At 33.4% G+C, this 20,203-nt stretch overlaps 1 protein-coding gene across 2 annotated transcripts in view; it reads left to right on the forward strand.

Moving 5' to 3' along the window:
- Positions 1-20,203, forward strand: part of UBA6 (ubiquitin like modifier activating enzyme 6) — an 84,067-nt gene that overhangs the window by 17,565 nt on the left and 46,299 nt on the right. For both annotated transcript variants that reach the window (XM_054484994.2, XM_063663640.1), the window contains exons 3-11: positions 1,412-1,506; positions 2,035-2,063; positions 5,052-5,146; positions 5,928-6,039; positions 9,836-9,916; positions 13,054-13,176; positions 14,967-15,090; positions 18,461-18,564; positions 19,803-19,865. In XM_054484994.2, the coding sequence (XP_054340969.1) occupies positions 1,412-1,506; positions 2,035-2,063; positions 5,052-5,146; positions 5,928-6,039; positions 9,836-9,916; positions 13,054-13,176; positions 14,967-15,090; positions 18,461-18,564; positions 19,803-19,865 (826 nt within the window). The remainder of the gene's footprint in view (positions 1-1,411; positions 1,507-2,034; positions 2,064-5,051; positions 5,147-5,927; positions 6,040-9,835; positions 9,917-13,053; positions 13,177-14,966; positions 15,091-18,460; positions 18,565-19,802; positions 19,866-20,203) is intronic.

Raw genomic sequence — 20,203 nt, forward strand, 5'->3', positions numbered from 1 at the left:
ACGAATTTGTATTGGGCCGCGTTCAAAGCTGTCCTGGGCCGCATGCAGCCTGTGGACCGTGGGTTGGACAAGCTTGTATTAGAGAAACAACTCTAAGTGTGTTCCAGGAGATGTTTATAAGAATGGTCAGAATACAGTATAAATAAATATTAATGACCAGTTGCAGACATCAGTATAAGTCCATCTCATAAATAATTTCATTCAAAAGAAACAAGATAAAAGACATTCAAAGGGATTCCATCTATACAAAGTCTAAAATCGGGTAAAACCTAAGTATATTATTTCTGGGTACACATTAAGGGTGGTAAGACTATATAAGACATACTATAGTAGATACTATAGTAGATTTTGAATAAATATTTCAAAATATTTATTCGTACATACTATAGTATGTACATACTATAGTAGATTTCGTACATACTATAGTAGATTTTGAATAAATATTTGATGTGTAAATGGATAGTTTTTACTTTCTAAAACAAAAGTCTTGAGTACCAATTTAAAAAGAAAAGTTTAGGTTTTATTATATTTTTTATGAAACAGGGAAGGAAATAAAGATAGCTAGTGTTTATAAAGTTTTGTCTCTCTAGATAAGAAATCCCTTTTCAGGCTTTTATGTTGAATATGAAAAGCTGAAATAATGGAAATTAAATATTTATTTTTAAAACAAATGTGCATTAAACATGTATGTGTTAATTCTGAAAGTAAATACTTACAACCCAAGGGGTTCTGAAATTATTTATTTATATCGAACTAATCTTTAAAATGTTTCTCATAAGAATTCATTGGAATTTATATTATCTTCAAAGATAGCATCAAATTTCTCATTGTTCTTTCAGATAAACACTTAAAATTGACTTTATTACTATATCAGACTTTTAAATTGCTAATGTATATTTTTTGAAATTCCCATCTGTTACTACCTTGTGGCTATTAGGATGCATAACTTAACAAGGTCCTTTATATAACATCTGAACTCCAAGAAGAGAACCAAAATTTTTTTTTTTTTTTTTGCTTCAGAAATCCTGTTGATAGTGAAAGTTTAAAGGTAGAAATGGCAAACTCAAATGCTTATAGTGGCCACTGAGGTAATAAATGAGAGGAACAGGGAGGAACTGATTGTGGCAAATCTGGAGCACATAATCCTCCTGCCTAAACAGGGCAACTCTTACTCACCTCCATCTGTCTGTTGCCTTGAGGGAATATGGATTGTGGTGCCAAATTATCTGATTTTTCAAAATATGTCATATATTTGGCATTTAATTCAGAAATGTTTAAACACTGTGCAAATCATTCAGAACAAGTCTGTGGGCTGGACTGAGTTCCTAGGCTTTTAGTTTGCAAACAACTTTAAGAGATATTATAATTTTAGTGAAATAATTTGTTGTTTTTTATTGTGTTTTCCATGTAGTCGACAGAGGTACGTTCTTGGAGACACAGCAATGCAGAAGATGGCCAAGTCCCATGTTTTCTTAAGTGGGATGAGTGGTCTTGGTTTGGAAATTGGTAAGCAATATTTATATTCCTAATTTTGTATGACACTTTTGAGCAATGAAGATAGTTTAAATAACTTCATCCCCTTATATTTCCTATAAAGGAAGTTAGATCCAAAATGTTGATCAGATTCAGTTTTTAATCTTTGTCAAGACTATTTCATGATGTTATGTTCTTCCACAAAGAACCAGTAATGACTCTTTGCTTCTTTTTGTGATGTTAATAGCCATTAATTATCATTCTCTATATCCATTAATTCATTATAAGTAGCACACATACATATACTGTATTCATAAAAACATGTCTGGAAGAATACATCGAAATTTTAGGAGTGATTATCTCTGGGTGTTGTTATTATGCACATTTTAATTTTTTCACTTTTAACCTGTATTTTGTAACTTTTTTAAGACAAGGAACTTGTATTAAGTAGTAAAAAAAGAAGTTAAAAGTATGCAGTCAGATATGTGACTAAGCTCTGTGAAAACACATCTAGTGTGTATTCCCAATATTGAGCTATTCCTTTTTCTTTTGCCTTTCTAGCAAAGAATCTTGTTCTTGCAGGGATTAAGGTAAGTAAATGTCCTCTCTAAGAAAAATTGTTGTGAGCCTTTTTTTTTTTGGCTCATTTGTTGTGGTAATATTGTTTGTACTTTGTTTTAATTATTTTCTTTAATGCTCTACTTTTTAAAAAAATCATGGAAATTTCAAAAATATACAAAGAATTGTGTAACAAAACTCCACATACCCATCAGAAAGCATCAGTTACCAACTCTTGGGGACATTTGTTTCATATATCTCCTTCCCATTCCTTATTGCCCCCAACTGCCAAATTATTTTGATGTAAATTTCAGACATTGTATTATATCATCCTTAAATATTTTAGTAGTATCTTTAAAAGATAAGAATATCTTTTGAAGCAGCAATATAATTTTCACACCTAAAATGTAACAAGCTCTTAATACCATTGTATTAGTTTACATGTTGCTGTAAAACAGTTTACCCCAAAATTTGTAGCTTAAGCAACATTTATTATCTCATAGTTTCTGTGAGTCAGGATTTGGGCATGACTCTGGGAGTCTCTTACAAGGCTACAGTCAAGGTATTAGCAGGGCCTGCAGTCATCTTGAGGCTAGACTGGGGAAGGATCTGCTTCCCAAGCTGGCTCATGGGGTTCTTGGTATGATTTAGTTCTTCATGGATTGTTAGACTGAGGACCTCAGTTCCTGCTGGCTCTTGACCAGAGGTCACCCTCAATTCCTTGCTTGTGTGGCTTTCTCCATAGGGCAGCTCACAGTGTGGCAGTTTGCTTCATCAGAGTAAACAAGACAGGAGAAGAGAGTGTGTTAACCAGACAAGTCAGTCTTTTGTAACCTAATCTCAGAAGTAGGTCCAGGCCACACTCAAGGTGGGAGATCACACGAAAGCCTAAATACTATGAAGCAGGAAGCATTGTGGCCATCTTAAAAGCATGTCTACCACAGTCATCAAATGTCTAGTTAGAGTTCAAATTTTCCCAAATGTCTTAAGACATTTTATTAAAAGCTTGTATCATTCTAATCAGGATCCAAGTAAAATTCATATACTGAACTTGGTTTATTTTAATCTATAGATTTCCCTTCCTTGCCTAAGTTTTTTCTTGCAATTTATTTGTTGAAGAAACTAGTCATTTGTCACATGTACTTCTACATGTGTATTTCCTGTAAACTGGTAGTTATAGCCAGAGAATCCAATTCAGATTTGATTCTTTTTGGCAAGACTCTTTCATAGCTGTTCTCCCATCAGGAGACAGTAATATTATGTTGTCTCTCTTTTTGTGATTATTATTAATGATTATTGCCTAGATTCATTATTTCATTAGGGGCAGTGATGATATTTTATCATTCTTTTCTTATTTATTAGCTGGAATTATATTTTAGAAAAAAATTCCAGTCATGACTTTCTTGGTTTCACGAAAGTATGGATTGTACATATATACAAAATGGAGGATAAATACTACATTTTTCTCCATTAACTTACCAGTTTTCAAAATCAGTGGTTTCCTGTCATCAGTGAATTTATATGTATGTGTACATTATGATAAACTCATGAATTTAAACATAATTTGATGTGTTTTGATCTATTATAGTTATTTTCACTGGTGCCGAGATTGTTCCATCTTTGGTTTTTGTGGTTCTCTTCATGTTTTTTGAGGCTTTGGGACACAGCCCCCAGTAGTCTTTGTCACTGTTTACAAAGTCTTTTCAGTGGGCAGAGCTAAAACGCTAGTAATGAGTAAATACTGACATTTCTGGTTTTCAGGTTTAGGCTTATAAAGTATTACTAAAATTTCTAATTTTTACTTTGGATTATAGGATATTTATTTCTGTGATTTTATATTTGTATCTTATTAGGATTTTGGTTTCTAATGATCCATTACGTGCTTTATCCTATATATGCTATATATTCTTTATCCTATTATATTTTACCTGTATGGCATAGTTTCAGAATACCAATTCCAATATTGTTAATAATAATGTATTATTGAAAAAAATTTAGAGTTTTTTGATCCTACCTGGATTTGGCAGGCAAATTAACTGCTTTTAAAAGTCACTTTAAATAAATCTCTGTGTATAGCAGACTCCATAAACAGTTTAGTCCATGTATTCGTTTTGCTTTGGATTTTTAGAGATTGCTTTTTAAAAAGTTTAGTTTTACTATTATGTGAGATTTATGATTCAAAGTCAGATTTTTTAAACAAAGTATTTTCAGGTAAGTCTAGCTTCTTACTACCTTGTTTCCTCCTTCACTTATTAGGTTACTGTCTTTTTATATTTGGTTTATTCTTCATTTGTTTTTGTAGATAGGTAAATGCATACACACATACATGTGTATCTGTTTATGTGTGGGTATATATGTTTATCTCCTCCCACCTTTCTCATATAAAGAAAGTGCTCTACTTTTCTTCACCTTGCTATCTCTTTACAGCATATCCTAGAGATTACTCCATGTTTATAAATACATCTTTCATTCTTTTTTTAATAGTCGCATGATTATACATTGTATGGATGTATCATCTTATAGCCAGTTCCCCATTGGTAGGCATTTTGATTATTTCCAGTCTTTTGCTCTTACAAATAGCGTGCTACATTTAATACTCTTGTATATATATCTTTTTGTATTTCTCCCAGTGTGTCTTTGAGATAAAGTCCTAAAAGTGGGATTGCTGCGTCACAGGATACATGCATATGTCTTTTTGCTAGAGATTGCCAAATTCCTTTCCATTGAAGTTGAGCCAGTTTACCTTGTTATCAGTAATATATGAGAGTGCTCATTCACCTCACCCTCACCAATAGACTATGTTGTCAAACTATGGATTTATACCAATCTAACAAGTGAGAAAAGTTATTTCATTTCTGGGCAAGGTTGAACATCTTTACATATTTTAATTCTTATGCCTTTGTTTACTTTTCATTATCTAATTACACAAAATAATAGTTCTAGTACATTGTCAATAATACTGGAGAGAGTGAATATCCTTGAACTCCTGACTTCAACCAATACTTTTTTCTTTTTTGAAGGCAGTTACAATTCATGATACAGAAAAATGCCGAGCATGGGATCTAGGAACCAACTTCTTTCTCAGTGAAGATGATGTTGTTAATAAGAGAAACAGGTAAAGATATTTTTATGTATTATCATGAGTTTTTTTAAATTTATTTACTTAGAATATTTCCTTTATCTAGAACACCAGTCAGTCATAGTTGTTTAAATTTAAAGTGCTCTACTTTATACAGGTAAAGATATTTTTATGTATTATCATGAGTTTTTTTTTACTCATTTACTTAGAATATTTCCTTTATCTAGAACACCAATCAGTCCTAGTTGTTTAAATTTAAAGTGCTCTACTTTATACAGGTAAAGATATTTTTATGTATTATCATGAGTTTTTTTTTACTCATTTACTTAGAATATTTCCTTTATCTAGAACACCAATCAGTCATAGTTATTTAATTGATCACCATAAATTCATACTACTGTGGCTAAATAAATATTGGTATATACTTAATGATTTGTATTTGTCAAATTTTTTATATATTTACATAATATGTGTTATATATATTACCCTGCTACCTAGAAATGTATTTCCTTGAATTTATTAAAGAAGAACTTTAGTGTTGCTAAATTATTAAAAAAGTTAAGGAGCCTGGAGCTTGGAACTATTAGGTACACTTTGAGATTGTGTGGTTTATTGTGGAATATGATAGTATATCATTTCAAGATCGTATAGTAATCTGTAAAGACAAGTAAGTCTTGGTTTCTTTCTTCTACAAGGTAAGTTTCCATTGAAATTTTGTAACATGTCAGGTTCCTCTGATGTCATTACAGTGTCTAACTTGAAGAGATTTGAGTATATTGAATGAAAGAACAGTAAAAATTTATTTTTTGTTTTTTAGGGCTGAAGCTGTACTTAAACATATTGCAGAACTAAATCCATATGTTCATGTCACATCATCTTCTGTTCCTTTCAATGACACCACAGATCTCTCCTTTTTAGATAAATACCAGGTTAGTACTCCATTTTGTATTAAATGTTATTGACAGGTTCCAGGGCAAAATTGTTAAATATTAATATGTTTAACTAATTTAACCTAGTGTATTGAGAAACAGAACAAAAAAATTTCAAGGTAGAAGACATATTAGAATAAAACGTTTCAAATTATCCATTTTAATAAGAACTACTGACAAAGTAGTTATATCAGTTGGCTTTTTTCTCAGTAATATCCCAAAAACTACTCAAAACTCTGGTTTATAGCAACATGCATTTATTTCTTTCCTATGTACCTGAATATGTCAGTTGGGGTTTCTAGGCTGAACTCAGCCTGGATTAAACTCCAGAGTTTGGGTTCTCCCCCATGTGTCTCTCTTCTGGGACCAGGAGGCTACCTAGGTCATATTCTCATGGTAGTAGCAGAAACAGAAGGTCAAGTCCAGCCACACATGCACAGTTCAAGCTTCTGTTTTTGTTGTGTCCGTTAACATCCCGTCGGCCAAAGCAAGTCAACGTTATCAAGCCTAAAGTCAAGAAGCAGAAAAGTACTATCCTAAAGCCATGGGCAAGCAGTGCAATTACAGGGGAGTAAAAATACATGGATCAGTAGTTCAATCTATTATAGGTAACAATTCCTTAAATAACAACAACAAAATTCCCAGGACCTTGGATATTATAAAAGTGACTAGGTTGACCCTGATTTTTTTTTTTCTGTGAGTAAATTATGCTGTTATCCATTTAAAAATGAGTATAGACTTCTGTTCTGGACTAGATAACTTAAAATTCATCCTGGTACAAAGCACCTAGAATTTCTAAACAGACTTTCTTTTAAATGACTATCCAAGCTCAAAATAATGTAAGGAAAATGCTCAGAGGCCACAAGTGAACAGTTAGCTAAAAGACTAGTGAACTGTTATCTGTAGTTACTCTTAGCGACAGGAGTTGCCTGTCACAGTAACCAAAGTTCTTGGGAATTGATGTTCACATAGAAAGAGAAGATGAAGACCTAGAACTACTTAAACTGGAGAAATTGAATTGAGACCTCCCCTTCTTCATAAAGCTGGAGCCTCAGAGAGCTATGCCCTCAGTGAAAGGGTGGACAAGAACAATCTTTACCAATCAGAACAAGAAGCTTGTCTGTTTTCTCTTAAGCTCTGGATGAAAAGTAAAGGTTTTCCTGGGGAATTCATAACCATAGGCCTGCTGTCACATAGGTTTAGAGATTAAACTTTATAATCTTTTGTGATCTGGAAATTCCTAAACTGAGAACTTAATGTAAAAAGTAGTACTATAGGCTGGGCGCGGTGGCTCACACCTATAATCCCAGCAGTTTGGGAGGCCAAGGTGGGCAGATCACCTGAGGTCAGGAGTTTGAGACCAGCCTGACCAACATGGAGAAACCCTGTCTCTACTAATAATACAAAAATTAGCCGGGCGTGGTGGTGCATGCCTGTAATCCCAGCTATTTGGGAGGCTGAGGCGGGAGAATCGCTTGAACCCATGAGGCGGAGGTTGCAGTGAGCCAAGATTGCGCCACTGCACTCCAGCCTGGGAAACAAGAACAAAACTCCATCTCAAAAAAAAAAAAAAAGGTGGTACTATAATGGCCATACCTAAAGTGCCAGACAAAAACAAAACTAAACAAATCTAGAGAAGTATACCCTCAACTAAGTTACAGGGTATTCCAGTATATAAAGTCCCTTTGAGTTCACAGTACAAAATAACAAGATGGGAAAAAGCAGCTCAATATGACCAAGAGTCAACAAACTATTAAACCTCAAAGAATTTTTATTTATTTTTCTTTCTTTCTTTTCTTTTCCTTTCTTTTCCTTTCCTTTCTTCTTTCCTCTTTCCTCTTTCTCTTTCCTTTCTGATGGAGTCTTGCTCTGTCTCCCAGGCTGGAGTGCAGTGGAACAGTCTGGGCTCACTGCAACCTCTGCCTCCCAAGTAGCTGGGATCACAGGCATGTGCCACCACACCCTGCTAATTTTTATATTTTTAGTAGAGATGGGGTTTCACCATGTTGGCCAGGCTGGTCTCGAACTTCTGACCTCAGGTGATCCTCTCGCCTTGGCCTCCCAAAGTGCTGGGATTACAGGTGTGAGCCACCATGCCCAGCCTAAACCTCCAAGAATTTAGGAGAGTAGAATTATTTCAGAAAGATTATAAAATACAGATGTTCAAAACTACTAAATCTTAAAAGAAGGGATTAAATATATAATATACAAATAAGACACTATTGAAAAAGACCAGGCAGATGTGATAAAGAACCAGGTACAACTTACAGAAATGAACATGAAGTCTTAAAAATTAAAATTCAGTGGATAGCTTAAACAGTGAATAGATATAGCTGGAATAAACATTAGTGAATTGAAAGACAGACCTGAGGAAATTACCAAAACTATAGCACATAGAAATAAAGAAGACATCCCAGCACTTTGGAAGTCAAGGCGGGCAGAAAACCTGAGGTCAGGAGTTCGAGACCAGCCTGGCCAGTATGGCAAAACCCCGTCTCTACTAAAAATACAAAAATTAGCTGGGCATAGTGGCGTGTGCCTGTAATCCCAGCTACTGGGGAGGCTGAGGCAGGAGAATCGCTTGAACCTGGGAGGCAGAGGTTGTTTTGCAGTGAGCCCAGATCGCACCACTGCACTCCAGCCTGGGCAACAGAGTGAGACTGTGTCTCAAAAAAAAAAAAAAAAAAAAAAAAAAAAACCAAAAAAGAAATAAGAGAAAATATTATGGACAAGTTAAAATAAATGAGAGCTTGAATGAAAAGGTCCAATTTATGAGATTGGATTTCTAGATAGAAAGCAATAGAAAAGGGCAATATTCAAAGAAATTATGGCTGAGAATTTTCTAACATTGATAAAACACAAATCAGATTCAATATGTGTTGGGTCTAGTCTTTGATTTTTTTATTATTTGCAAACTAGCCTGTTACTGTTTCACAGATGCAGGAAATATGAGATTCCTGGGTCAGAGACTAAGAAGTTTATTACTCAGTGCATAATAAAAAATATGAGCATTATATTGCATTTTCTTCCTCGCCCCCTGTCCCCCAAGTCCCTCTAGTTCAAGGCAGAGGGCTCAGTGATGTCTGCATATGCAGTAGGTTGCTTTAGAGAAGAACACTGAGCTTGGGGAACTGGCAGTTTTAAAGCAAGCTAAGACGTCTCTTTGTCCCTGAGGAAGACCTTACCTCATCCCTCAAGTTTTTACACAGCAAATACAATTCTGAGAAATAACCTCAAGTAAAGAGCGGTAAGGGCCTTGCATTCATGGCGTACCTTGTGAGACTGTATAGACTGAGAGACCCATGGAGGAATGTCTCCCTACAGGAAGCAAACCATATTGCAAGCTAGATTTTAAAAAACTAAATCCACAGATGGACATGTTCTAGTAGCCAACTAATGTGTCTCTTAAAAATGTTGTCAGGTTTTTAAGCTAGCATGAAAGTAATACTCTGGTAGGTAGGTTAATATTTGTGTGATAGTAATAGATGAAACAAATCTAATCGCTTAGAGTCCATAAATACCGCATAGGATATTAAGGTTTGCTTCTAATCATAAAGCATGTGATGGTTATCAAGTTTCACGTGTGCAGGTTTTCCCCTGTATATGTTATTTTTACTTTTGTTATCTATACTTTGTGAAGGTATTAACCTTGGAATGGAATTCCGTAGGATTGTAACTTTTCAATGAGATTAGTGATGTGTCTTTAGCACAACGCAAACTGACATGCTTCTGATTATTGTACACTGCAAAAATAATTATGTATTTTCTAGTTTTTAATTTGTTGTTTTCTCAACAGTGTATAGTATTGACTGAGATGAAACTTCCATTGCAGAAGAAGATCAATGACTTTTGCCGTTCTCAGTGCCCTCCAATTAAGGTAATTGTATCATTTAGTAATGACATGTAGTTAACCAAGGAAGAACACTTTCACTACTAGAATTTTTAACTTATTGATGGGTTATATAAGAAACTTTTTACATATTAATCACAATAATATTTTTTTCATTAATTTTGATATATTCATTTCCTGTTTTTAAAACTAGGATCTAAGTTTGGTTTATAGACAGATTGACAAAACTAAGGAAGAATTAATGTTAGGAATGGAAAGGATGATAAACATTGAAATCATCATCTAATTTTTTTTTTTTTTCTGAGACAGAGTCTCAATCACCCAGGCTAGAGTGCAGTGACACAATCTTGGCTCACCCCTACCTCCGCCTCCCGGGTTCAAGCTATTCTCCTGTCTCAGCCCCCTGAGTAGCTGGGATCTTACAGGCACCCGCCACCACGTCCGGCTAATTTTTTGTATTTTTAGTAGAGACGGGGTTTCACCATGTTGGCCAGGCTGATCTTGAACTCCTGACCTCAGGAGTTCATGTTGGCCAGGCTGATCTTGAACTCCTGACCTCAGGTGAGCCACTGCGCCCAGCCTCTAATTTTAAATGTCGTTATGATGATGATTTTCTAGAGGTTCAGTGATTCATTCAATGAATATTCATTGACCATCTATGTACTGGAGACAGTTATAGCCACTAGAAATACATTAGTGAATAGAGACAAATTTTCTTACTCATGAAAATTACCTTCTGCTAGGGAAGATGTACAGTAAACAAGAAAATAAATACATCCTGTGTTTTTAAATAGTTTCAAGTCCTATGAAGAAAAAAAATCTGAGTAAAGAAAAATAGAGAATGATATCTGCATGATGTAGGGAGAAGGACAGTTCTGGTTCTCTTAGATTACAAGGTTAGAGAAGTCTTCACTAAGGAGATGACGTTTGAGTAGGGCCCTGAGTAATGAGAAAGAACAGGCTATATAAAGATCTGGGGGAAAGCATTCAAAGCAGGGGAATCAGCAAATGTAAACATTTGCAAGTGTGAAAATTAGGTTGGCGGTTTTGAGGAACAATAAGAGGCAAGCAGGACCAAAATAGAGTGGTAAAGAGGAGAGGATAGTAGGAGTAAAATATACCAGAAGATTAGTTTGGGAGAAGTAGGTTGGGGATCATACGTTACAAGATCTTTGAAGACATTTGAGTTTTTAGGCCTGTGAGTTTTAATCTGTTTTATATTTTTAAAGGATCACTATGGCTTGCTGTATGGAGAGAAGACTATAATTGTAGTTTTCAAAGTGTGGTCCAGGGACACTAAGAATCCCTCAGACCCTTTCAGTGGTTCTGCACAGTCGAATTTTTTATTTTCATATTACTAAGATGTTATTTGCCTTTTTCATTCTGATTACCTTAGGCGGCAGAGTGGAGTTTTCCAGAGTCTAAATGATGTGTGGTGATATCCTTGCTGTGACAGTGGAATATGTATATTCTTGTGATTTAAATTTATCTCAGTTTTAATTTCTAACACAGTAAATATTGATAGGTGTAACTTACATAAAAGCTCTTTGGGTCCTCAATAATTTGTAAGAGTATGAAGAAGTCATGAAAGATAACCAAAAGAAATAGAACTGTTGGATTATAAAAGTAGAGTAGAGGCAGCTAGACTAGTTAACAGTTACTGCAGTAGTTCAGCTGAGAGATGCTGGTATCTTAGACAAAAGAGTTGAGAATAGAGATAGTCAGAAGTCGTTGAATTTGAGGTATCTTTTGTTTAAAAAAAAAAAGGGTGGGGTGGGGTGGGGGCCTAACAGAACTTGTAGATAGATGAATGTGAGTTGTGAAGGAAAGAGTGAGTGATCAAGAATTACTCATAGATTTTTAAACCTCCAGCATAATTAGGTGCACAGTGACATTGGGAAGAGGTTTAGATGGGAAAAATCACAGTTCTTCGCTTGTAATTGAATTCATTACTAACCTCATGTCGTTTGTTTTGGGGGTTTTTCTACTGGAAAAAGGAAAAAGCTACTTGTTTCTTCGAGTTAGGCACCAAGCCAAAATCATAATTTATGATGTAGGTGTGTGGAAAATTTTTGGATTGTTGTATTTATATAGCATATTTATGGTCTAGAGCATTGGTGTTGTGGTTTACAATTTAAGCATGTGATTAAGACAGAATAGCCAGTGAGCTTACAATAGGGCACAGCAGTATTACAAAACAACTACACAAGATTATAAATTAAAATCTTTGTTTACATCATTTATATATTCTTTAAACTTTAAAAAAAAGCTTCTAAGTTTCTGCCCAGTTTTATGTCTTGTAAAAAAAAAAATGCTATATATACCCATTTTGATCAGTAAAGTCAATATATGATCAAGTGGGAGGTGGTCTTCTGTTATCCATATCACTACTTCATGTAATTGGGATTATAAATTATTTTAATATGTTCTTATACCGTAATATCAATATACTTAATTATGTTAGAAAAACATTATTTTATGCAAGATTGGGTGCATTACAGAATAAGGATTTCTCTTTATTAGCAGTAGCTCTAAAAATAGCTTTAAGCCCAAAAATAATTTCTTTACAAATTCTCAGAATGGAGACAATGCATGTGTTAGAAAAATTGCTTTTAATAAAACATTTATGATTTGTTTAAGAACTTAATGTTTTACCTTTCATGGCTTTGATTTGTGATGTCAGTTTTTCAGCCTTTTTTTCTGTAGACTCTGCTCTCAGCTTTTAGCTCTGTTCTATTTTCCATTAACTCTGCTGCTTTTGGTAAATGAGCACTTCATTCCTCTTTCCTAAAATAACAAGTAAGAATTCACTGCTGGACTATTAAGCCAAAGTATCTATTTCTTTTATGTTGTGCTTGAATTTTGTGACAAGCACAAAATTTTAAAGTCACAGAATTTTTGTTATTTAAAAATCATGGAATTTATAAAGATGATATGCTGATATTCTAATTTTGTTATACTGGACATCCATTTACTATAAGTACTGAAAATCTTTGATTCCTAAACTAGTCTGCATCAGTTTATCCTGTTTATGATTTACTTTGTATTCTATAGGTTCTATGAGGTATACTTAATTATAAATGAAATTGTTATGAAATGGCCTAAGATAGTAGTTTTTTTTTCTTTATATGAATAAGATTGAACTTGTTTTTGCCATTTTACAGTTTATCAGTGCAGATGTACATGGAATTTGGTCAAGGTTATTTTGTGATTTCGGTGATGAATTTGAAGTTTTAGATACAACAGGAGAAGAACCAAAAGAAATTTTCATTTCAAACATAACGCAAGTATGATTATATTAGTGAACTTTTAAAATAAATTTTGTTAAAGTTGATGTGAATGCTGTTTTCAAAAAGGCGGTATCAGCAAAGTATTACAGTATGCAAAATTTGTTTTACAGTGTTTTAAGATAATGAGGGAATATGTAGCTAATTTCTTGACTGCATTATATTAAAACTGGAATATTATTGTTAAAAATATTCTGGATTTTCTCTAACAAATAATACTTGATAGGGCCAGTCATGGTGGCTCACGCCTACAATCCCAGCACTTTTGGAGGCTGACAGGGGTGGATCACTTTAGCTCAGGAGTTTGAGACCAACCTGGGCAACATGGTAAAACCCCATGTCTACCAAAAATACAAAAAATTAACCGGGCCTGGTGGTGTGTGGTCCCAGCTACCAAGGAGGCTGAGATGGGAGGATGACTTGAACCTGGGAGGCGGAAGTTGCAGTGAGCCAAGATCACGCTACTGCACTCCAGCCTGCGTGACAGAGTAAGACCACATCTCAAAAATAAAGAAAGAAAAATAATAATAACACTTGATAGAGCAACATTTGCTTGTCATAAATTTTAATTTTAATTTTATTCTGTTACCTCCTGTGGGTCATGAATTGTGATTCAGTGTTTACTGAATTGTTTATTGTGTTAGATAGTGGATGCACTAAATATGTTGTAAGTCACCTAGCCTAATACTCTAAAAAGGCACACTTAAATCATATTAGAGAAAAGCATTTCTAATTTGTTATATTTCTAAAGCATTATTTAGAAGGTGTAGAAAGTTTTGATTAACCTTCAAATTCAAAAGTCTGAATTTTCTAACCGCACTCTTGATCATGCATAAGCTCAATTTTTTATTCCATAAAAGAACTGGAGAAATCATTATGATCCCCTTTTAATATTATTTTACCTAAATAATTTACTTTATTTGTACTCTTTGTAATCAACTTAGATTGAAGTCCAAACGAAGACAAAATAAGGGAATGATAATATACTTTAACATAATAGTATTTGTAATTTGTACTTCTGTCTTTACACTTTATTTTTAAACCCAGTTTAATCTCATGGTGATAGAAACCCAGTACTGTCTCTGTCATGCCTTTTAAGAAAAATTTATCGAAAAGTCAATCTGTATATCTTTCTGCTTACAGAGTGATTATTATTCTACCTGAGTTATTCTTTCAGGCGTATTAACACTTAACCTTTTACCTTCTCTAGTTGATTTTAGTTTGTCCCTGAGAAAAACACAGAGAATAAATTCCAAAATATGGTATGGATTCTTATTGCACTGGTGTTATCTTTTATTGAATACTATAGGAAATATAGCTGATAAGCTATACAATATTTCTTTAAAGTGTTGAGCAAGCTGTAAACTACCAGATTCCCATCTTTAAAATTTCTGTCCTCCTTCTTTACTATCGTTTGATCTTCAATGTTAGGCTTTTATCATTTATGCCCATGGTTTTTCCTCACATTTAAAACTATTAGATAACTTGGAATGTTTTTTACAAGTTACATGAATTTTTGAATCTATTAAATATTTGATCCTTTCTGTGGAATTTTTGAACATCTCCTACCAAACATAGAAATTATGTTTTCAGCATTCATTTAAAAAATAGTAATAATTTGATCGTTATTTTGTGATAGCTTTTTAAAGGCTTGCTTTTACTAACAGTAGAATAGCTTAGAATTTCGGTTTTGAGAATTTTATGGTAACTTTGTCATTTTTGCTTAAGATTTGAATTTGTCCACAAAGAATACATGAACTTCTTTTTTAATAGATTACTCTTATTTTTAGGCAAATCCTGGCATTGTTACTTGCCTTGAAAATCATCCTCACAAACTGGAGACAGGACAGTTCCTAACATTTCGAGAAATTAATGGAATGACAGGTTTAAATGGATCTATACAACAAATAACGGGTAAGTCAATGTTTTTTTTTAATTCTTTTATACTTATTCAGCAAATTTATAATTTAGACACTAAGTGTTGGGAACAGAACATCAACTCAGAGAGACATGATCTAAAGCCCTGGGCCTCAAAATATTCAATCTAAGTGAAGACATTGTTGAACACTGATGATATTAAGAGAGTATACTGATTCTGGGGACACTGAACTTAGCAAGGAAACCTACCCAGTTTTGGGAAAGCAGTAGTGGGACAGGGTGTCTTGATTAAAATGTGAAGGTTGCATTGGCTTAGGAAGGTATTAAAAAAAGAGTATTTATGCAGAGACAAACAGAAAAGGTGCAGATGCAAGACAGAACTAAAGGAACTACAAGAAATTTAATACAGCAGGGCTGGCAGGGAGAATTAAGCTCACAAGTCTTAAGATATTTAGGAGGAAACTTGATCACATACTATAGGTGAGTGAAGATTTCTACATGGTCAGTCAACATATTCACTTAAGGAATGCAAGAAGGGGAGTAGGTTGTGGAGGTAAGATAAAGAGTATAGTTTAACTTTGTAAAATGAGGTGGCAATGAAGTATTTAAAGGAAGATGTCTAGATGTTGGTTGGGATATATGTTCTTGTTCAGTGGCTTGAATAAAAGGGATGAATGTCGTGTCTGCAGGCAAGTTTGTAAGTTTGTTCGCGAGAAGTTGAAGGAGTCTGTTTTTTCATTGGACTAATGTGAAGTCATTGCCAAAAGGAAATGAAAGGTGCCAAAACCAGGAGGAAAGTAGATATTCTTAAAAATGGAAAGATGTCAGGCATCATATAGGGCCCATTTGAAGTTTAATATAATGAATTTATAGCAGCATTAATCTGTGTAGTTTGTGTTTTTCCTTCAGCCATGTTTAAAAGAGTCAAAGACAGTACTGGACAACCCATAACTATATGGCATGCTTACACCTATTTAGGGGAAATTGATTAAGTTTTATCTTTAGGGCATTTGAAAATATAACTGTGTATTTAGTTTATAGACAGTAAATGGGATTACTTTTTTTTTGATGACGGCAAAATATATCCTCAGGAGAGGGAAAAATCAGTTCTTATTACAAAATGTTTATAGATAACTTTGAATCTATATTGAAGTATTTTTGGTAACAAAACTATTTGATTTTGTTTGCCAGCTACATCTAATTATTTTAAATACAGGTTCAGATCATAGATATTAAAGAATATGTCTGTTTTTATTAAAATTAATCATTTAGGATTATTATTTGTAATTTTAGCGTGCATGTTGTATAACAAAACTGTTTGATTTTGTTTCCTGACTACATCTAATTATTTTAAATACAGGTTCAGATCATAGATATTAAATAATATATCTATTTTTTATTAAAATTAATCATTTAGGATTATTATTTGTAATTTTGGGGTCCATGTTGTGGTGAATTGTGGTAATGGTTCAGATTATGAGTCTGCTTGTATAAAGAGGAGCCACTGCATGTCAAGAAATAAACAAAGAAAACCCACATTTTGTGCCAAAAATTCTTTGGAGGGAGAGATGAATAAGTTTAAATAGAGTGGCTGTTATGAAGCTTTTTTTTCCTTAACATTTATAAATTGCTACTTACTGATCTAAAGTAATATTCTGCTAGCATGAAAAAATGTTGTTTTGTTTTTTTGTTTTTTCATTTGTTGTTTCCTTTTTTTTTTGAGATAGCATCTTGCTCTGTTGCCCAGGCTGAACTGCAGCGACATGATCATGGCTCACTGCAGCCTCAGCCTCCTGGGCCCAAGTGATCCTCCCACCTCAGCCTCCCACGTAACTGGGACTACGGGTGTGTGCCACCACACCTGGCTAACTTTTTTATTTTTGTAGAGACAAGATCTCTCTATTTTGCCCAGGCTGGTCTTGAACCCCAGGGCTCAAGTGATCCTCTCGCCTTGGCTGCCCAAAGTGTTGGGATTACAGGCATGAAGATAAAAAACCTCATGACCAGCCAAAAAACATTGTTAAACAGCTAAAATAATACATACTTATTCTAGATATATATGTATGTGTATATGTTTAAATAGGGTTAAAAATGAATCCTACTTCAGACTTCCTTTCCTCTCCAGAGATAACAGCAGCTAAGTTTGGTGTTCACTCTGCTGACCATTCTGTCTACTTTATATATTTACTATACATACACATGTATATATTACATATTATATAGTATATATGCCTGTATTATATATTAAGTAAAGGGGGGGCTTACTTGGTTTTTTTAACTTAATTTTTTGAAGAAGCAAATGGTTCAGAAATGAGAAACATTTTCTTTTATAGCTACCTAATATGTCATAATATAGATGAAAATGTTATCGGACCATGTTTTTTCTTTTTAAGAAATGAGGGTCTCACTGTGTTATCCAGGCTGAAGTACAGTGGCTATTCACAGGTGCAGTTTAGCACACTACAGCCTCCTGGGTTCAAGTGATCCTGCTGCCTTGGCCTCCTGAATAGATGGGACTACAGGCACATGCCACCATGCCCAGACAGAGCATACTATTTTCCTGGTTTGCCATTTATCTTTTGATGTTGCTTATGATGGGTTTTTGTCATGAGGTTTTCTTTTTTATGTTTTTATAGTCAAATTTTAAATATTTTCTTTTATGGTTTTCATTTAGTGTTACGTAGAAAAGCCTTCCTTACTACATGGTTTTAAAGGAATTTTTCTCCCATGCTTTTATCTAAGAAATTATTAGCGTCTTTTTTGAAACTTAAAACTTTTATCCATTTGCAATAGGTATTTTCCCAGATGTCTTTTTTCTCTATAAGATCTATTGAATAATCTTATCTTTTCCTTACTGATTGAGGTGCCACCTTGATTTTGTCCTTTGTGTACTTAAGACTGTTTCTGAATTCTCTAATCTTTTCCAGTTGTCTGTTTATTAACCAGTACCATTATTAACCAGTTATTATTAATATTATTAACCAGTTATTATTAACCATTATTAACCAATAATAACCATTATTAACCAGTTATTAACCAGTACCATTATTAACCATTATTAACCAGTACCATTATATTATTATGATAGGTAGTTATTATTATATTATTGAGGCTTTATGATATATTTTAATATCTAATAATGAGTAGCCCTCATTACTCTTTTTCTATAAGTTTCCTTGGTAATTTTTAAATCCTGGAGTTTTCCATTGGAAAAAATACTCTGTCTAGTTCCCCACACTCCTCCCAGCTCTTCATTAAAAAACAAACAAAAAAACAACAAACAAAAAGAAACACTATGCTGGAATTCTTTAATTTTGTAAATTAGGGATAATTAACATGACAATAAGAGTTGAAATTTAAATATCTATATCCCTGTGTAATGATTTTTTAATTTATTTTCTTCTAGTGATATCGCCATTTTCTTTTAGTATTGGTGACACCACAGAACTGGAACCATATTTACATGGAGGCATAGCTGTCCAAGTTAAGACTCCTAAAACAGTTTTCTTTGTAAGTGTTTTTTTTCTGCTTAAAAAATATTTCTTTACAGAAAAAGAAAGGCAGAAGAGACAATGAAATAACTGCTCAGTTAACCAAACAGATTAAATGTGGAACAGAATTTGTTTTTATTTTTATTTTTTCATTTATACCCGCTTTGAGGGAAATGGAATTAATCTAATGAAATAAATGAATAAAATGGATATTAACAAAAAACTTACACATCTTTTATAGTCAGAATACCATATACATATTGTTGAGCTAGACGGGTATTCCCGAAAGGAACTATACCTTTGTGAATTATCAGAGTTTATCATACTTATTACAATTTAGTTTCTAAGACAAGAAATAAAACTAATGTATTTTCAAGATTTAGCAACAGTTGTTTTGCTTTATTATTATTTAATTTTCTAAAATGAAGGTATTCAAATTATGCTTGTTCACCCTGGTTTTTACAATTTAATTTAATTTTATAAATTTCAAAAAACAGTATATATGTTGGAAATGTAAAATAATTTCTAAAAATGACTGGCATTGAAAGGAAAATGTAGATAGCTGAATATAGAGAATGTAGTGTCAGAGAACTAAGGGATCTTGTGCTACTAAAATCCTTGGGCTCTTTCTCAGAATAAGCTAGCACATCTCTGTTTTTTCTTACAAGTTCTCAAGGTTTTAACGTAATTGCGTTTTCTTTTCCAGAACTGTTAACAACTCCAGTAGTTAACAAGGCTTTGTTCAACCCAAAGTTAGAATTTAAAAAAAAATTAAAATAGTATATCTAGTCAGATGTACTCCTGCATATCTCCTTGTGCTTTGTCTCCAATTTTTAACTGGATATGTCTCAATTTTAGATTGGGTGGGTGTTTTGGGTTTTTTTTAGGGGGAGTTTCGTTTGTTACCTTTGTGTTCTTCACACAGAATTTAATAAGTCTTGATAACCTGGTATTATAAAAATATGGTAGCTTTTAGATTAAAATAATAAATTTTTTAAAGTATGCAAATGTTTTTACTAATTGTTCCCAAATTTATTATGTAGAGCAGGTTGTTTTATTGCATTTAACTTTTTTTTTAAGTATGGTCATAAGAGTGGTAGCTAGTTTATATTTCAGTTAAAAAATATCAGCCCAACCCTACTTATTTCAGACCCTTGGGAGAGTTCCCTAGTTTTTAGCACACTGACATATAACAGTATATTTTGTCAAATAATCACTCACTTACTCTGAAGGTTATGATTTTTTCTTTCCTATCAGGAATCACTGGAGAGGCAGATAAAACATCCAAAGTGCCTTATTGTGGATTTTAGCAAACCTGAGGTAAATAAACACTTTGCAGGTTTGAGAGAGGCAGCAGAATCAGAGATGAGAATTAGTGAGTGATTATAAAGTTAAAATGGAATGTAGGTATCTTGCTGTCGGGCCTTATAATGTGAATATAATAAAGGTTATACTCATATATCTAAAGTTGACTTCCGAGGATTAAAAATGTGAATTTGTATCATAGAAAAAAATGTTAAAGTAATAGGAAAAAGTTTCACTTTTATAATGATTTGCCAACTTTGATAATTAAAAGATGATTTCAATAACTTGTACAAAGATGATCTTATTAAAAGATTTTCTGAATCGTACCATTTTATATAATGCATATTTCTTAC

The sequence above is a fragment of the Pongo pygmaeus genome, chromosome 3 (assembly GCF_028885625.2).
Source record: "Pongo pygmaeus isolate AG05252 chromosome 3, NHGRI_mPonPyg2-v2.0_pri, whole genome shotgun sequence".
Taxonomy (NCBI): domain Eukaryota; kingdom Metazoa; phylum Chordata; class Mammalia; order Primates; family Hominidae; genus Pongo; species Pongo pygmaeus.